Source organism: Pocillopora verrucosa, chromosome 8 (assembly GCF_036669915.1).
Source record: "Pocillopora verrucosa isolate sample1 chromosome 8, ASM3666991v2, whole genome shotgun sequence".
NCBI lineage: Eukaryota > Metazoa > Cnidaria > Anthozoa > Scleractinia > Pocilloporidae > Pocillopora > Pocillopora verrucosa.
Genome location: NC_089319.1, coordinates 3,416,109 through 3,431,024, shown reverse-complemented (window position 1 = coordinate 3,431,024; position 14,916 = coordinate 3,416,109). Strand labels below are relative to the sequence as shown.

The 14,916-nt window shown below is 38.3% G+C and overlaps 2 protein-coding genes and 1 long non-coding RNA gene across 8 annotated transcripts in view; 1 reads left to right on the top strand and 2 right to left on the bottom strand.

Moving 5' to 3' along the window:
- The first annotated feature begins 737 nt into the window (after positions 1–737).
- LOC131791086 (uncharacterized) lies at positions 738–5,366 on the top strand. The gene is made up of 4 exons (XM_059108405.2): positions 738–1,472; positions 2,188–2,469; positions 3,299–3,562; positions 4,457–5,366. Exons 1-4 carry the CDS (start codon positions 886–888, stop codon positions 5,364–5,366), a joined length of 2,043 nt encoding a protein of 680 aa, XP_058964388.2. The 5' UTR covers positions 738–885.
- Positions 4,521–5,578, bottom strand: LOC131791087 (uncharacterized). The gene is made up of 3 exons (XR_009340750.2): positions 5,482–5,578; positions 5,099–5,228; positions 4,521–4,650 (listed from the first exon to the last, which is right to left on the bottom strand). It is a non-coding gene; the product is annotated as an uncharacterized lncRNA (long non-coding RNA).
- Positions 5,579–6,217: 639 nt separating this feature from the next.
- The window catches only part of LOC131791085 (unconventional myosin-XV), a 44,563-nt gene continuing 35,864 nt past the window's right edge, over positions 6,218–14,916 (bottom strand). For 5 of the 6 annotated variants that reach the window (XM_059108404.2, XM_059108401.2, XM_059108403.2 and 2 more), the window contains exons 43-60: positions 14,701–14,912; positions 14,516–14,595; positions 14,185–14,252; positions 13,565–13,637; positions 13,360–13,436; positions 12,893–12,975; positions 12,525–12,655; positions 12,147–12,241; positions 11,869–11,943; positions 11,692–11,788; positions 10,982–11,145; positions 10,782–10,847; positions 10,467–10,540; positions 10,224–10,357; positions 9,604–9,653; positions 9,158–9,241; positions 8,564–8,698; positions 6,218–8,147 (exon numbers count right to left, since the gene is read on the bottom strand). In XM_059108404.2, coding sequence (XP_058964387.2) covers positions 8,064–8,147; positions 8,564–8,698; positions 9,158–9,241; positions 9,604–9,653; positions 10,224–10,357; positions 10,467–10,540; positions 10,782–10,847; positions 10,982–11,145; positions 11,692–11,788; positions 11,869–11,943; positions 12,147–12,241; positions 12,525–12,655; positions 12,893–12,975; positions 13,360–13,436; positions 13,565–13,637; positions 14,185–14,252; positions 14,516–14,595; positions 14,701–14,912 — 1,782 coding nt within the window. In that variant the 3' untranslated portion in view covers positions 6,218–8,063. The remainder of the gene's footprint in view (positions 8,148–8,563; positions 8,699–9,157; positions 9,242–9,603; positions 9,654–10,223; positions 10,358–10,466; positions 10,541–10,781; positions 10,848–10,981; positions 11,146–11,691; positions 11,789–11,868; positions 11,944–12,146; positions 12,242–12,524; positions 12,656–12,892; positions 12,976–13,359; positions 13,437–13,564; positions 13,638–14,184; positions 14,253–14,515; positions 14,596–14,700; positions 14,913–14,916) is intronic. The other variant, XM_059108402.2, reaches the window with a different exon arrangement.

The following is a 14,916-nucleotide window of genomic DNA, read 5'->3' as shown; positions in this document are numbered from 1 at the left end:
TCGTGAGTATCCAGCCATGCTCTTGCGAATGAGGACCGCAACAGTTGCGGGGTATCCGAAAGGTCCTAAAGTACTTAAGTTTTCATTTATATCAGTAGAATCTGCGAAGACTGAAGAGGAGAAGTTGGCTCAGTATCTACACCCTGACTAGGTTTTAGCGAATCATCCTTGGTTCTATCACGAGTCACACTCTGCGCGAGTCCAGCGAAGCTAACGGGAAACATTTTTCTTGTAAGATTAACTGGCGAGCAGATTTGTTTTTAAGAGGAAAAAGAATGCAATCCTAAGTGAACCAACCTGAACATACGACTAGCTTTATACCTCCATAACTTTATTGTTATCTCGAAGGTCGCAATTAGCTTGAATAGATTTCATCCCGTTACTATCTCGCACACGTGTGCATATTCCCATTCTGTTCTCTATGGAAACCTCAAGGTATAGCGACAGGGAGAATTTACCTAACAAGCAATGGCCCACGCTGTAGTCCGTAATTCTTTCCGTTGTTCGCAAGAGCTAAAATAAATTAGATGAAAGACAATCGTAGAGGTCAGAGTGTTGACTCAATTGCAAATTGGAAGTTTTCTGCAAAAGTGTGCTATCTACATGTTGAGTCGTCTCAAAGAAGAGAACAAATAAAGATCGATTAAAAATTAATGGTACTGACGCTTTGGTTGAGCTGCACTGAGACAAGTGGAAACGACAAGGAGGCCTGGAACAGCAGATTTCCTGTTTCCGGTCCAATACAAGACACGATGACGATGCTCATTATAAAATCTTCCTTCCTGCTCAGCGAAAGAGGTTAAAAATCTCCCGAGCTACCTTCTTGGATAATTGTAATCTCTTAAATCAGTAGAGCAATTTTAGCACCAAAGGACAGTACAAGAAATGAACTTCTTTGTGGATTACAGCTGTGAAAAGAACACCAAAACCGGGAGATTCAAACTAACTGTGCCTGATCTCAGCACTACAAGTATCAGAGACGTAAAGAGTGCGATACAAGAAGCCATACAAGCGCCGGTTTGCGATCAAAAGCTGTTTTATCAGGGACAGTTGCTAACTGATGATCAAATGACCCTCGGTAGGTTGTATTTCAAGGAAGGAGAGAGTTTAAAATTACAGTTTCTCGCTGTAGCAGACATAGTAGGAATGCGGAAACTTTTGTCTGTGCTCCAGACAAGCGCACAAGGAATTGTGGAAAAACTACACGGAGAGCTTCCAGACATTATAATGGCAAAGGATCCTAATGGTTCTGCAGTGAGTTTCAGCTTTTCTCGGGACTTCGGAGATGTAAAACTAGGCAACACGTATCGAGCACTGCCAGAACTTGCCAGCCAGTACTTCGCTCCCTGGAAGAGTTTGAAATCGAGTGCTCATAGACATTTCTTCGTTCAAGAAGGAGGATTTGACGCATTCTTGGAAGTGTTCAAATATTCATTGAAACTTTTCCTGTTTGCAGATTTTCAGGAAACTAAGTGAGTTCTTTTCAAAATGCTATTATCGATTACCAACTTTACGCACAGCATTGCCATAAATTTTTCTATAAGCAGCACGATGTTACATGTTGAATATTCATGCAATCAGTTGTGGTGGCGTGATGGCCACAGATTGATTTGAGACGTAGCTAGGTTAGGAAATTGACCACCACTGTGACAGTCTTTCTATATGCCCTGGAAGAAGCACACGGCAGCATGAGCCAACCCCTCAGTCTGAGGAAATAACTAAAAGATTGGCCAGGGAAAACAGAAATGGTCAGGGAAGAACGCACTGGAGAGGGGGGGGGGGGGGCGAGGCGAGAGGGAAAGAGTGTATATTGACTGAGGGCTAGCAAAGGCAATGGACAGCATTGCCAGTAGGACTCATGTAAAACAGTTAAAAGGAGTCAGACAGTAATGGTGGCCATTATATATAGTCCTTGCAGTGTAGAGAATATTGTTATCAATGGATAATGATACTGGCTTCATGGTGGTGAGAAACAAAATTGTTAATATATATAATTATATAAATATCAGAATGGTGTGCATCAGGCTTTATATACTACAATCATGACATTCAGTGATGTTGAAGCCATGACTGTGCAACATAACATGGGTGGCAGTTTTTAATTTTGAATCTAGTTTATATATAACTCTCTGTAAGATGTACTTTTTTCTCTAAAATAACCTCTTTTATTGATACTTTGGCCTTTAGAGATGCTCAAAGTCCAATGGATGTTGTGATGTTACGAACCCTGAATCATTTAAAACACCATTTTGATCAAGGACAGCTTCTTCTTGAATACAGATGTCTTTCCTGCTTGTGGACCTTTGCTGAGACATATGAAGATAAGAAGTTTGCTTTATCAAAGGGTGTCTTTCCATTATCAGTTGAAGCTCTCCTTATCCACCCAGATGTATTCAACAAGGCTGGCCTCACTGACTTAGCCAGATTGATAGTTTTCTTAAATCAGTCTGCTGTTGGCTGCTGTGCAGGGTGAGTTAAATCACTTAACCAAAAAACAGGGTAGATATTAATCTGACTTGTTATTTTATCCATGTGAGAAGATTAATGTCTGTCTGGAACTGATATTTTTGTTTGGTTTCAAAATGTCAACAGAAGAATACAATTGGCTTAGTACTAGCAGACAGACTCAGAGTTTAACTATTCTTACACTGTCTCTTTTGTAAGATTTTGCATATCTCACATTGAAACAAAATTATGGTAATTGTATACTCAACAAAAAAATTTGTTTTGCACTTTAGTCAATGGCTTCCTATTTACACGATATTGTTAAATGGTGCAATACAGGATTTCTGTCAATTGTATAGGTATGCATAGTTTCAGAAAATTTAGATTTTTAATCACAGGACAACTAACTTTTTTTAAACAACAATATAAAGTAAAGCAAATCTAAGTTAATTTTATTCATAATTTTTTTATGATCTGTTTAAAACAATTTGTTTATCAAGGAAATGTGCCTGTGGATACACATTTCATAAATCATGACTGCACTTGCAGTTATGTACTATGCAATTTTGCATGCATGTAGACAGTGTGCTCTAACTCTCTTACTAGAGAGTTAGAGCTCAACTCCCAATTGGTAACCAAAGTTGGCTTGCTGAAAGTCAATTTTTTTTCGGGATAGCTCAGAATATTTCTTCCATAATTGAACAGTTGATAAATTTTATTTGTTTTTATTGCCTCTTCAGCTGAAAAATTAACTTAGCTATAGCTTCATCAGTCTGTAAAACAATTTCATTCTCAAAATTTGATCCATTACAGTTCTGATTTAATATGATTTCACATACCCTCTTTTTCCTAGATTTGTGGAGTATGATTCAAACCTCCAGCTAGAAGTTGCCAAATCACCAGCAATGATCAGCAAATTACTCTTTATGATTGACAGAAGCCAGTCTGAGACAGCAGAATATTCACTATTTTCAAGTCAGGTTGCCTCCAACACGCTGTTTTACTGCACATTCAATGTAAAATCTGCCCAATATTTAGTAAACTGTGGAGTTGTGGAAAAAATGCTTAATATTACAAAAAAGCTATTGGATGATGAGGAAGGAGATTTCCCTTTAAGGTTGGAAAATTTTGTGAAACTATTTTTATTCATCTTTTCAAACAGATTTTTCCTAACTATCTTGACTGATAATAGTGTTTGCACTAGTTTATATATCCTCAGCACTAGTTCATCCTCAGTCTCATCCTTATTTGCACATTTTTCTTTTCATCAGCATTATTTGCAGGGGAAGAGCAGGGTTTAGGTGGGATCAGTAGCATGCAAATCTTTCAAGATTTTAAAAATTCAGGTTTGCAAAAAAGTGCAAGTGGAAATAATAAACAGATCTTTCCCAGTTCTAGTCCTTCTAACAACATGAACATGAGCCTGCTGATACCTCTTTGAAAAAATTCTTAGTGGTGCCCTATATATCTCTCCTTATGCTGTCATAATCCCCCATCTATATCCATATCCTTCATAGATTGTTGAGCTCATCTTCATCCTCATCCTTCTTTCTTATTTAGTCATCTTTTCATCATCATCATTTCTAAACCCTTTGCCATTCTCACCCATATCCTTATCCCCAGTTGAAGAACTGTTTTGCAAAGTACCATTAATCCCTCATCTATATATCCATATCCTTCATAGATTGTTGAGCTCATCTTCATCCTCATCATTCTTTCTTATTTAGTCATCTTTTCATCATCATCATTTCTAAACCCTTTGCCATTCTCACCCATATCCTTATTCCTAGTGTCTTTTTTTTTTCCTTTTATCCTCCTCTTCCTTCAAATTCTCCCTTCTTCCTCTTTCTTTGCCTCTTGTTCATTGTCATCACAATCAACAATATCTGCAGCTTCATAACTTCATAGTGTCATAGTGTGGGATTACAAGGTTAATTTACATTCATTTTAATACAATGGGTATTCATATGATCATTTTTTTTTTCACTTTTTTTGCCCTCCTCTGAAAAAGGTACTATTGTTGTCTGTTCCTGGCAAGAATGTGCTCAGCTCCTCTGGTCAATCTGGCAGCAAGTGTTTGTTCTACTATAGACAAACTTATTGACACCTTCCTGGACAAGCACGTTCCCAGTGAGGTCACAAAATATGAGGAAGAATTGTCTTTTGTTTGGATGACAATGGTACCGTTGGTTCATTTGGCTTTTGCTGAAGGAAAAAAATATGCACATGGTAGAAAGATGAATCATAGTAACCATGGTCATCAGGTTAATAGCTCAAATTTGGATTTAACTCAAGTTAAAGGAAATCATTTTCTAGAGAGGCAGTCATCAAAATCCATCATTACTGACTTGGGTGTAGCACTGGGTGCTGTGGAGATCAAGGCCGATTCCAAAAATCCTCTTGAACCTAACAATGATGAAAGAGATTCAAAATGTGAATCTCCTCAAAGACCAGAGGCTTGTGCACAGTTGGAGGCTGATGTGACTGAAGAAGCCAAAGTCACAATTATTGGGACGACTGTACATTTTCAGAGAATCAAACAAGTGAACACTAGCATTCAAAAGGTCGAATGTCATCATGCCACAGCTAAGACCCAATCTTTTTCGTCTGAAAACAAAGATTGTGTGATGGAAAGACAGAAAAGCCAATTCACCTTGCCAGGATCCAAATCAACACAGAAGCTTGGCATTTTTTCTCTGGTGCACATGTTTTCAGTCAAAGACAACCGAGAGTTAGCGTCATCCGAGAATCTCCCAGCGTACTTGGTCTGTCTGTCTTGGTATCTACCGTGGGAAGAGAAGGAAAAATTGAAGCACAGCATGGGAAATTTATACTTCGCCTCCACACCTCCTTCTTTGAAAGTTGCCGCCAAATCTGTACTTTCTCTGACGAGAGGCTTCGACATGGTCTACCGGCTTTGAACGGCATGCACACTACTTATTAGAGGCACTTTAAAACTGGGAACATTTTAACATTTCATTTCATTCTACCGTTCCCATGTCAGAAGCTGGGACATTCTCGGCATAATACACTTACTAAGACTCGGTTTTACGTCGTATGGCTCCTGTCGTCCTCTACGTTCCTTGAATCAACCGCAAGTCGTACAAAGGAAATCAAAACATGTAGCCAAATAATTGGGGCACGGAGCGTTTCACTTTCCCGCTTATTTTTCTGTAGTCACATGGCAAGTGTAAACCAATCAATAAGACTCATTCCTTGAATAGCTACCAGCCTTTTGTGGCGGTCGAATGAACAGGCTGTTACTTAATTACCTATTTAATCATACTTGTGATTGACAAATCGTGATTTTATTCATCACTCGTAAGATTACAGACCGAATTGGACTCCACTCGTTCCTATTACCATTATTAATTACTATCACTAGCATTGTTGTAAAATTATCACATTTTTTTGCGGTCCCAAGGCATTCTTTGTCGAGCGCTAAGAGAATCGATAGGAATAAGACAAAGATGTTGATTTAAAATGAATAACAAGGTACCTCTAATTACACAGAGAGTCAGACATAAACGACAAGCTCCTTAATTTGTGGACATCAGGTATTTACTTATTGAGCCAATTTACTAATGTAACAAGGATTCATTTTCAAATAAAAGCCTATTAATTTTTGGTCTTCAGTTTGGAGTTGAATTTTTAATACGGGATGTTTTAATAAGGGTTCCATTTTTATAAATAAAATGATTATTCCAAGTCGCCAAAAAAGACATCTCGAGCAATCAAACTCTCTGTCGATGGATAAAGACATTAAAGAAGCAAACGGTAACGAAATGTTCATTTTAATCAATGCGCTGTTACGTACGAACTATATGATTCCTGTAAAACATTTGAAGAGAAACGTGCGATTGTCGGCAAAGTCGTGCAATTCAAACTGTAAACAAAATTATTGAAGTGATTATAAAAATAAACTACACCTGACACAAAAAATTTCCACTGTAGGTTTGTTTTCTTATCTAACATTTGCCTGAATTACATTTTAATAATACCAATCTAACCTACAGTAAATTATAAATTACTGCTCATTACATTAATTGACCATTGCTGACCATATATAGAAAAGTATTTCAACACAAATAGCCACATTATTTCAAAATGAGTAGATGAATACAATAATTTACGCCTCACCCAAAAACTCACTACAAATCGCTGAATAACACAATTTCACCCTTGGGGCAACTGTACTCGAGGTAATTTCACAACTACATTTTTGAGTTGCATTTATATTGATAAGGTTAAGATTTATATAGTGGTACTCGTGAGAAGTTGAAGAACTGTTTTGCAAAGTACCATTAATATACATATTGATTTGTCAACAAACTATAAGGTTTGTGAGATGAATATTATTTTTTTATTTTAGTTTTAGGAGACAGTCTGAATGTCTCGCAAATTAATGTAAAAAAATATTCGATACAATACGTGACTGTTCCTTGTGTAAATATAGCAGCCTCATTTCCCCGAAAAACTTGGTGACTTAGTTTGCTCGTGAACTTCGCAACCTCGCCCAAGCTAGCACTAGTCTATGGTTCTGAATATTAGAGCCTACGATACAAAGTTTACTGTTATTACTAATGAACGACGTCACACTAGGGGACAGATTCTCAATTTGTAAAATAGAGAAGACAGCCTCTAATCTATACAATACATTCCTCACTCCGCTACTTTTGGTTAACTAGGCCATATTCAAAGTCCTAGTCCATCATCGATAAGTGAAAACAGAATAAACGTCAAATAGAAAAAAATAACAAACTTAACATTACAAAAATGTTACCAAGTAAAATGCAAAAGAAGAGCTTAAATTTCACCCTCGTTGACAAACTTATACACATTAAACCATTACAAACGCACTTCATCAAAAACCTCATTGGAAATACATTGTGCGAATCCAATTCATCTCATAAAAAAAACTATTCTTGTTATTGATACATCTTCATGTTTCAGCTGCCCATACACTTATAGGCACTATACTGAGAACATATATACACATTTAACTTCACAGAAAGATATATCAGGGTGTTTGTTTCTTAATTTCACCTAATTAAATTTATTCAACATTTTAATGGTACAAAAATTCTGTAATTTTGTCCACATCAGAACAATTCTTATTGGTCAATTTTTTTCCTTAAAAAATTACACGAATGGTAGGTATATGTAAACTGCTGTAGTACATAAATTCATCTTGTAAATAATTTGCAATGCAAAGTTTCAGCCTTGAACAGAGAGGATCAAGCAAAGAGATGGAGCCTGCCTACTGGGCTTTTTCCAAAATTCACATCTCTCCAGCTATTGTTACTGTTGAATTAGTCTCTCCGGGAGAGAAATGATTTAGCGCATGGGATGCGTTTCTCTGTATATGCTCTGACAGAGAGAGAATAGTCACGCCATGCTATGCTCACCTAAAAAAGTCTGTCACAGGATCTGATATTTCTAGATCGTTCTGGGGTGATCTAAAAAACGTAAATGGGAACGTAGGAATATTCATGAGGGGAGAAGAGTTTCTCCTTGATCACCTCTAAGCGATGAATGTCTAAGGATCTTAAGAGGTAACCATTTAACTTCATCAGTAACTCGTGGTATTCAAGTTAAGATTTCATCATTCCATATAATCATTGGCCTTGACCTTGGCCTTCTTGTTTCACCGAGGAATGTAGGGCCACGTACTTGTAGATAAGATTGGAAATTTCTTTAGCCTAGAAAGTAGTAAGGTAAATTAGTTATAGCTTCTGTTATTCAAATAGCGACCACGTTTAAGGTAATAATGTTATATAAAAACACAATTTCATTTTTTTATACCTATTTCTTTAGATGCTATCTCTGAAGGTCTAAGAGGGAATCCAGACACTTTCTCCAAATTGTGGTACCTAGCTATCCGAATACTAGCAACTTTGACCCTCGATCACGCGAAAGCCGAGAGCACAACTCAATGAATGTTGACCCTTCTGACTATCGTTTTGAGCAGCTGCATGCAGTATTGTTCATACTTCAACTTGCGATGGGTGCGATGCGATACAATAAACTAACGTCACTGATTGGCTACGCCGGATGCTAACAAACCCACGAACTTAACACCTTATTGATGACAAGCAAGCTTTGGTCGTCTAATTACCTGAGTTGTTTCCATGCGGGTGACTTTCTGCATCATAGTATTTCCAATTTTAAGATCCAAGAACTGTCTCTTTTTGTCCGAGATTAAAAGCCGCGTGGAGATAATACTAACAAATGGCTCGCTCAGCATCGTTTGCTGAAATAAATCAGGAAGAAATCAGGTATACGAAGTTGATAATAGAAGTAGGCGAACGAGGTGTGAAACAAAGACACTAGCTTGAAACTGCCAGGAAGATTCTGGATAAGTCGTTAAGATGAGAGTTACATTTTAAACATACTCAAGGGAGTGATGCCTAGGTTGGGGTACCATGGAAAATACAGCCCACGCTTTTCAGGTCGATCCTAAATAATCTTTATTAATTGTCTTTACGCTCCTTTTACGTTTGTTCGTCTCGTGTTAGTGATGTTTTCTTTCTAACTGCACCAATATTTTGTGGTCGTTTTTGTCACTTACAATCCGCAACAATCTTCTCCATCACTCACTACTCCTGTGCCTTTGCGGTTTTGTTGCTTCTTAAAGTGGATGGTGATACTGGATAAATGTCGTATTTAAAAAAATATCTCTAATTTACATTACTACAAGTTTCTCACTTACCATCGTATTTTGACTCAAGAAATGAACTCCGGTTCTATTGACTGCCACGATACAATCACCGGAAACAGCTGGGTTGCTGCATTTCTAAAAACCAACATTGAAACAACAGTAAAAATCAGTGAAAGATAGAATTGCACTCAAAAATGATACAAGGAAAACAAACACAAACGACCAGAAAAAAACACAGAAATCTCGGTAAGCGATCTCTCTTAATGCAATAAAACAGAGGTGTCGTATAAATAAATAAATAAACAAAACGTGTCTTCGAGGAACTATAATCGAACTTGTACAAAGCGACACTGACGATTGATCAATGAACGCTTCAAGCTTATGTGAAACATTCCTTATTTCAACGGCCAGAGGAACTGAACTTGAGATTACCCCTACACACTAAGGGTAGCTCCCACACATTTAAATCAACCTGTACTGTACCATTTGAGACTTACCTTAACTTCAAAGAAAGTTGATCCAAAATATGGCCACCTAGTGACAGTTTCTGCAAGGAAAATGTCATGCTTTTCTCATCATCGAACTAATGTGTTCTTGTAGGCTTAGGTGACAGCGAGAAAAATAGTGAAAACAAGCATTCACATACAGAATAAGGCAGCCCGAAAACAATAGTGTACTTCAAGATATGACTCTATCATGCATAATTTCAGTCACAATAGATGGGGTATGCAAGCTTCAAAATATGCTCGAGTCTTGTTCAAATCATAATTCATTGTTTTGGTTGTCGTTCCGTACTGTTTCTGGACCTCAGCATAACCAGTTGTTCAATCACATTGAGAGTCGCACGTCATCCGGGATTGCTTTGGTTTTGATAAACTTAACTCTGTGATTGGTAAAAAAGCTTATGCCACTCTCTTAACCAATTACATGTAAAAACTAATACCAATCGCGTGTCGATCACTCGCTTTTTCCCGGGCTTTAAGAGGTTTGCAGGTTTTCACTTGGCTCTCGTTGGATAACGATGATATTAGCCTTTCTTTTCATTAACCGCTTCAACGCGTTGTTGAAAACTGTTCTATCACAAAATGATTTCCAACAATTCTGTCCAAGTACGTACCAAGGAATGTCCGGCGAGCTTGATAAGGGGTCATTTTGTGACAGCTCCTGAAGTGATCTTGTATAAGAATTATCCACTGTTGAGGCCGTAGTCTCTCTAACATTCCCCTTGGTATAAGAGTCTGTACTTCTGAACTGAATAAAAACAAACAAGTTACAGATTACAGGTTCAGTAAACTGAGGGTTGCTTTGGACCAAAGTGTTAACTCTTACAGAATGCAGTGCAAAGTCAATAAGGTCTTACTGGTTCGAATGAAGGATTGATTTATCACGGGCTCGATACTGAAGCGCTCCAAGTTCAGCAATAAGATTCTGAAACTGAAGACAAATGCAAACGGTTAATTATCAGGATAAGGACGGTACATGCTATCGAAGAGAACATCAGCAAAACTGCCTTCGTGCCCGTCTGCCTGCCTGCCTGCCATGAATCTAAAGTCGAATTGTGACTGGAAGGCAAAAGCGGTAAGCTTATTTAATTAAGATATCTGCTGATAAAAAAGACAAGAAACAGTTCAGAACAAGGGAGGTGATATAAAGACATAGAATTCTGAAACGTTACCTGTGCATCGCCAAAGGATCGACTGTGTGTTCCTATCAGATAACCCGCCATGTAGTCTGGCAATACCTGCAAAGAGACCAGACAGTCAAAACTTAAGCACGAAAAATATGTCTTTTCGTCTTGCCACAAGCACGGGACAAAAACATTCTAGGTAGTCTCAGCAACTGTAAAGGTTTTGAAACCTGTATGACTGGTTGTACCTGATGGTAGATGATGCTAACCAGCAGCTCATTATCCAGTCTCAGGCCTTGTAGCCATAAAACACGGCGGAAGCACAGACTGTAAGCGATCCCTTGTCTCTCCATGGAACTGACTACATCCATTATGTAATCTGTAGTTTGGACCGGCAGCATCAAGTTCTCTGCTGGGAAAACAAAAGGGAGTATGAAAATGGAACGCTTTAAGACTCTGTGTGTGTGTCATCAACCCGGAAAAAAGGTAATCAAAAACAGCTCGTATGAAAAGATGAAAATTCTTGACAAGCGAAAAGGAACTCAGACAAAACACATATAAAGAGCCTGAGACTTGGGAAATCACAAGTGGTACTGTTTTTTTTTTTTAATCTCTGATTAAGAGAGCGGCACTAGTTTCTTAAATAATCACAAACAAGAGAAAGAAAATTAAACTTGGCCTAATTTCGGGAAACGTGTATAACAATACTTGCGAATTACTTAATAGTTTTAGGGCGATTATTTTTATGCAATCACACTGTATTAGTTAAGCAATAAAATCACGATTAGTTGAACTCGCGTCTCTCGAGAAACAATTTCAACTGAGTGAAAGAGTGAAGGATTTGAACCTAAGAAAACCAGATTTCAATCCAGTGCTCTGGCACTCATTTGCGCTGCATTCAGTGCAAGGCAGTTTTGCTTCATTTTAAAACACTCTCAGAAGCAATAAAGGCCCTTACGTCCTTCTATGTAGCTGAACAGTCCATACTCCTTGTAGTGGACCTCTGATGTTAAATCCATGTCAACGCACATCTCCTTGATGACGTCAAAACCAGTCTAAGTGAAGACAGACAAATCAGGTTACAGAGGAATCAAATAAAAAGCTCGTCTCAGAAATAGATGAGATAACTACTTACTGAACTGGTTTGGACTTTCAGCATTCGCGTTCCTCCAGGAATAATGAAAACCTGACGCTTGGTTTGCCGCCCTTGCTACGAGTTAAACAACAAAACATAATGAAAATAATAAAATGTCGAAGTCATATAATTTTGAAATTATCAAACGGTAGTATAATGGAAAAGGTTTATTCCTTAGCAAGAAAGAAAATACATCAATGCATTGTTTCTAAAAAATAAGAATAAATACTTAATAAAGTATTAAAGTAAAGTATTATTAAAATAATAATCAAACTTACCACAAGCTGATTCAATTCCTCCTTGCTGGGGGGACTCTTTCGTCCACCATACTTAAACGTCTTCATCAGGTTCATCTCGCAAGTAGCTGCAGCACCTTAGAAAGCAAAAAAATAATTTTACTTTATCAAATCTGCAGGTTCTCAAAAGATCGTTGATAAAGTCATGACAATCCAATTACTGGCTAGCCCGAAGGGAAAACTTAAAATTGTGGCGAAAAGACGCATTGTTATGATGCATGCATGGTTTAACTCTGGCATTCTTCTTTCGTTGTTTCACGCGTCGAAGATCGTCAGAAGCTTGCGCGGTGAAGTGATTCGGTTAGGTTCAAATGTCACAAGCTTTTAGAACTAAAAAAAAGAAAAAAAATATACACATACCGTGGAACTCTCTCTTAGGATCACTAGCAGTACTCTGTAAGAACGTAACCAGGAAAGGCTTGAAAACATCTGAACACTCAATGTAAGCTGTGATAATAATCATTAGCCGCCACCCTCGACTTGCACTTTCCCTACAAAAGAAGAAAAGCAGAATGAGATTTCGTAATCAAATCGAAACAAAACAAGGAAATCACCTTTTCCGGAAATTACCGAGGTGCAAACCTCAGGTTTTTGAACTGGCATAAGAGCCTCAGACAAAACATATCGAAATGCAAGGTGTTTTGATTCGAAAGGGCGAAAGCTATGGACAGCGTGCGAACAAAGCTCCCCTGTCGAAAAAAACGTTAATGGCTGCCACGATCACTTACGCTTTGGGACTCTTGTTACTGGTGACTTGCTTGATCAGCTGACAATAAACTTCGTCTCTTAATGCAGGAATTTCACGACAGGTCTAAGAGAAAATAAATGTGTAATATTGAGAAAACAGAAGCAATCTAGAAAACTATAATTGTCTCTTCAACACACATGAATACATTTGGAGGCCAAAATAAGATCGAGACGACCAGACGAAGTCATCCGTACTCTACTTTTGGCCCCAGACTCCTATTCCCCGGATCGCGTTCCTAGTTTAGATAAAATCCGTTATGTGTTTAATCAAGTGACACCTACGAAGAGCCAAACGCAGAAATATTCCAGGTCTCCGAAGAGATACGCCATAACTAGGTTATGTTTTTGTCTCCAAACTCTTTAAATCAAGGGAAAAAGGGAGCCAAGACTGACGATAACACAGCTCTGTGTTTTATTCAGATTAAAAGCAGGAAACTTTTATACTAACTTTAAGCAAGTTAAACACAAGCTCGGTTTCCTTTTGATGTTTGGACAAAGGTAAATCTCCCATGAATTTCATAATCGCTGCAAGAAAACCATAACAGAAACATGTAAAACAACAAGAAGATTTATCGTTGATTTGTAATAGAAAATCGACTTAAGTGAAAATTACAGGACCTGGTAAAGGAAATTTTGTCCAGCAAGGTACTTACTTTGGAAAGTTTCCACGGCTAATTTATTTATCTGCGGGGATTCTCGTGGTATAAGGGATGCTTGGATGGGCACCTAGACAAAAAGAATGATAACACGAACAAAAGGTAAGCGTGAGAAAACTTTGAAGCAATGCGAAGGCGGGGAAACACTTAACTAAGATTAAGAACTAGAAAACACACCAGCAGTGAAAGGAAGGGAGAACATGGAAAAACGTGCCGGGAATGCAAACAGAGCCTGGACGTCACGTTAATAACAGTTCGCGTTGAAAAATTGCAAGCATTTCAAAGGCGGAAAAAGCATGTTACTAACTTTAGGCACGAGGAGACGTGCTCGTAACAATAAAGAGCTCTTAAGTTACAACTGCTAGCTACGCCTGCGAAACGACTGTCCAGCAGTATAAAAGGAAAAGTAACTGAAAGCGCGGGAAAACAAGTGGCAGTGGAAAGGCGGGAAAATATGTAATGAACAATTAGAGCAGGAAAACATGTCATTAATGGCGCAAAAGTCACCAGTGGTAACAGCGCCAACAGTGCCTTGGAACGAATCACAAGCAGTTATCGTAGACAAGTTAAAAATATACTTAAGCTGGTTTGTAGAAGTGATATAAAAACCAACTTACTCTGCTGTATTTGACAAGTTCAGCGAGACCACTCCACGACCACTCCTCCTTGTCTTTCTTATGACTTGCTGTATGAGGAAACGTAGATAGAAAAGTAAACAATTGAACAATTGAACAATTAAATGGAAAAGAAATTTGAAAAAGAAATGGGATAAATGGCATTTATATGCATCGCTGAATAAATGTTTTTTTCTAAGTTAACTTGCAATGCACGTTATAGTGTTCTTTCCCATTGAGAACAATAGCATTTGCTGGTAAGGCTTACTTCCGGTGACATGACACCGCAGCCGACTACTCAGCGTGCTACCAGCCGACTGCCATGCGTACCAACCTTTGGATGATTTTCCCAGCGTTCCTCGCACCTTGATTGTACCTCGGATAGTTCCATCCTCTGCTCGCACAACAGCCTCTCTGTTGAAAAGCAACACAAAATCAAACCACATTAAATTTTACTCTTTTGGAGGAATCCAAATTCGCGTGGACAGGTCTTTCAAACGACCAAGTGAAAGTCCTTACCTTCCATGTCTGAAGTATTGCATGGCAAACTCCATCATGGAATGTTTATCGGAGTTATATTCTGACTTGTCAGACTTGGTAGATTTGACACTACCAGTCCTTGGACGCATCTCTCCAGTCATTGGCCCGTCAGGATCTACATTCAGTAAACTTCCCATGGAAGCCGCCTTCACCATGGTGGCGGGGCGAGCTGACGCTACTGCCTGAGGGTCCTGG

Bases quoted from the DNA above. Each gene is read 5' to 3' on its own strand.
- LOC131791086 (XM_059108405.2), top strand. From the start codon at position 886: ATGAACTTCTTTGTGGATTACAGCTGTGAAAAGAACACCAAAACCGGG. The intron at 1,473-2,187 runs GTGAGTTCTTTT...TTTGGCCTTTAG, and splicing joins GCAGATTTTCAGGAAACTAA to AGATGCTCAAAGTCCAATGG. The intron at 2,470-3,298 runs GTGAGTTAAATC...TCTTTTTCCTAG, and splicing joins GCTGTTGGCTGCTGTGCAGG to ATTTGTGGAGTATGATTCAA.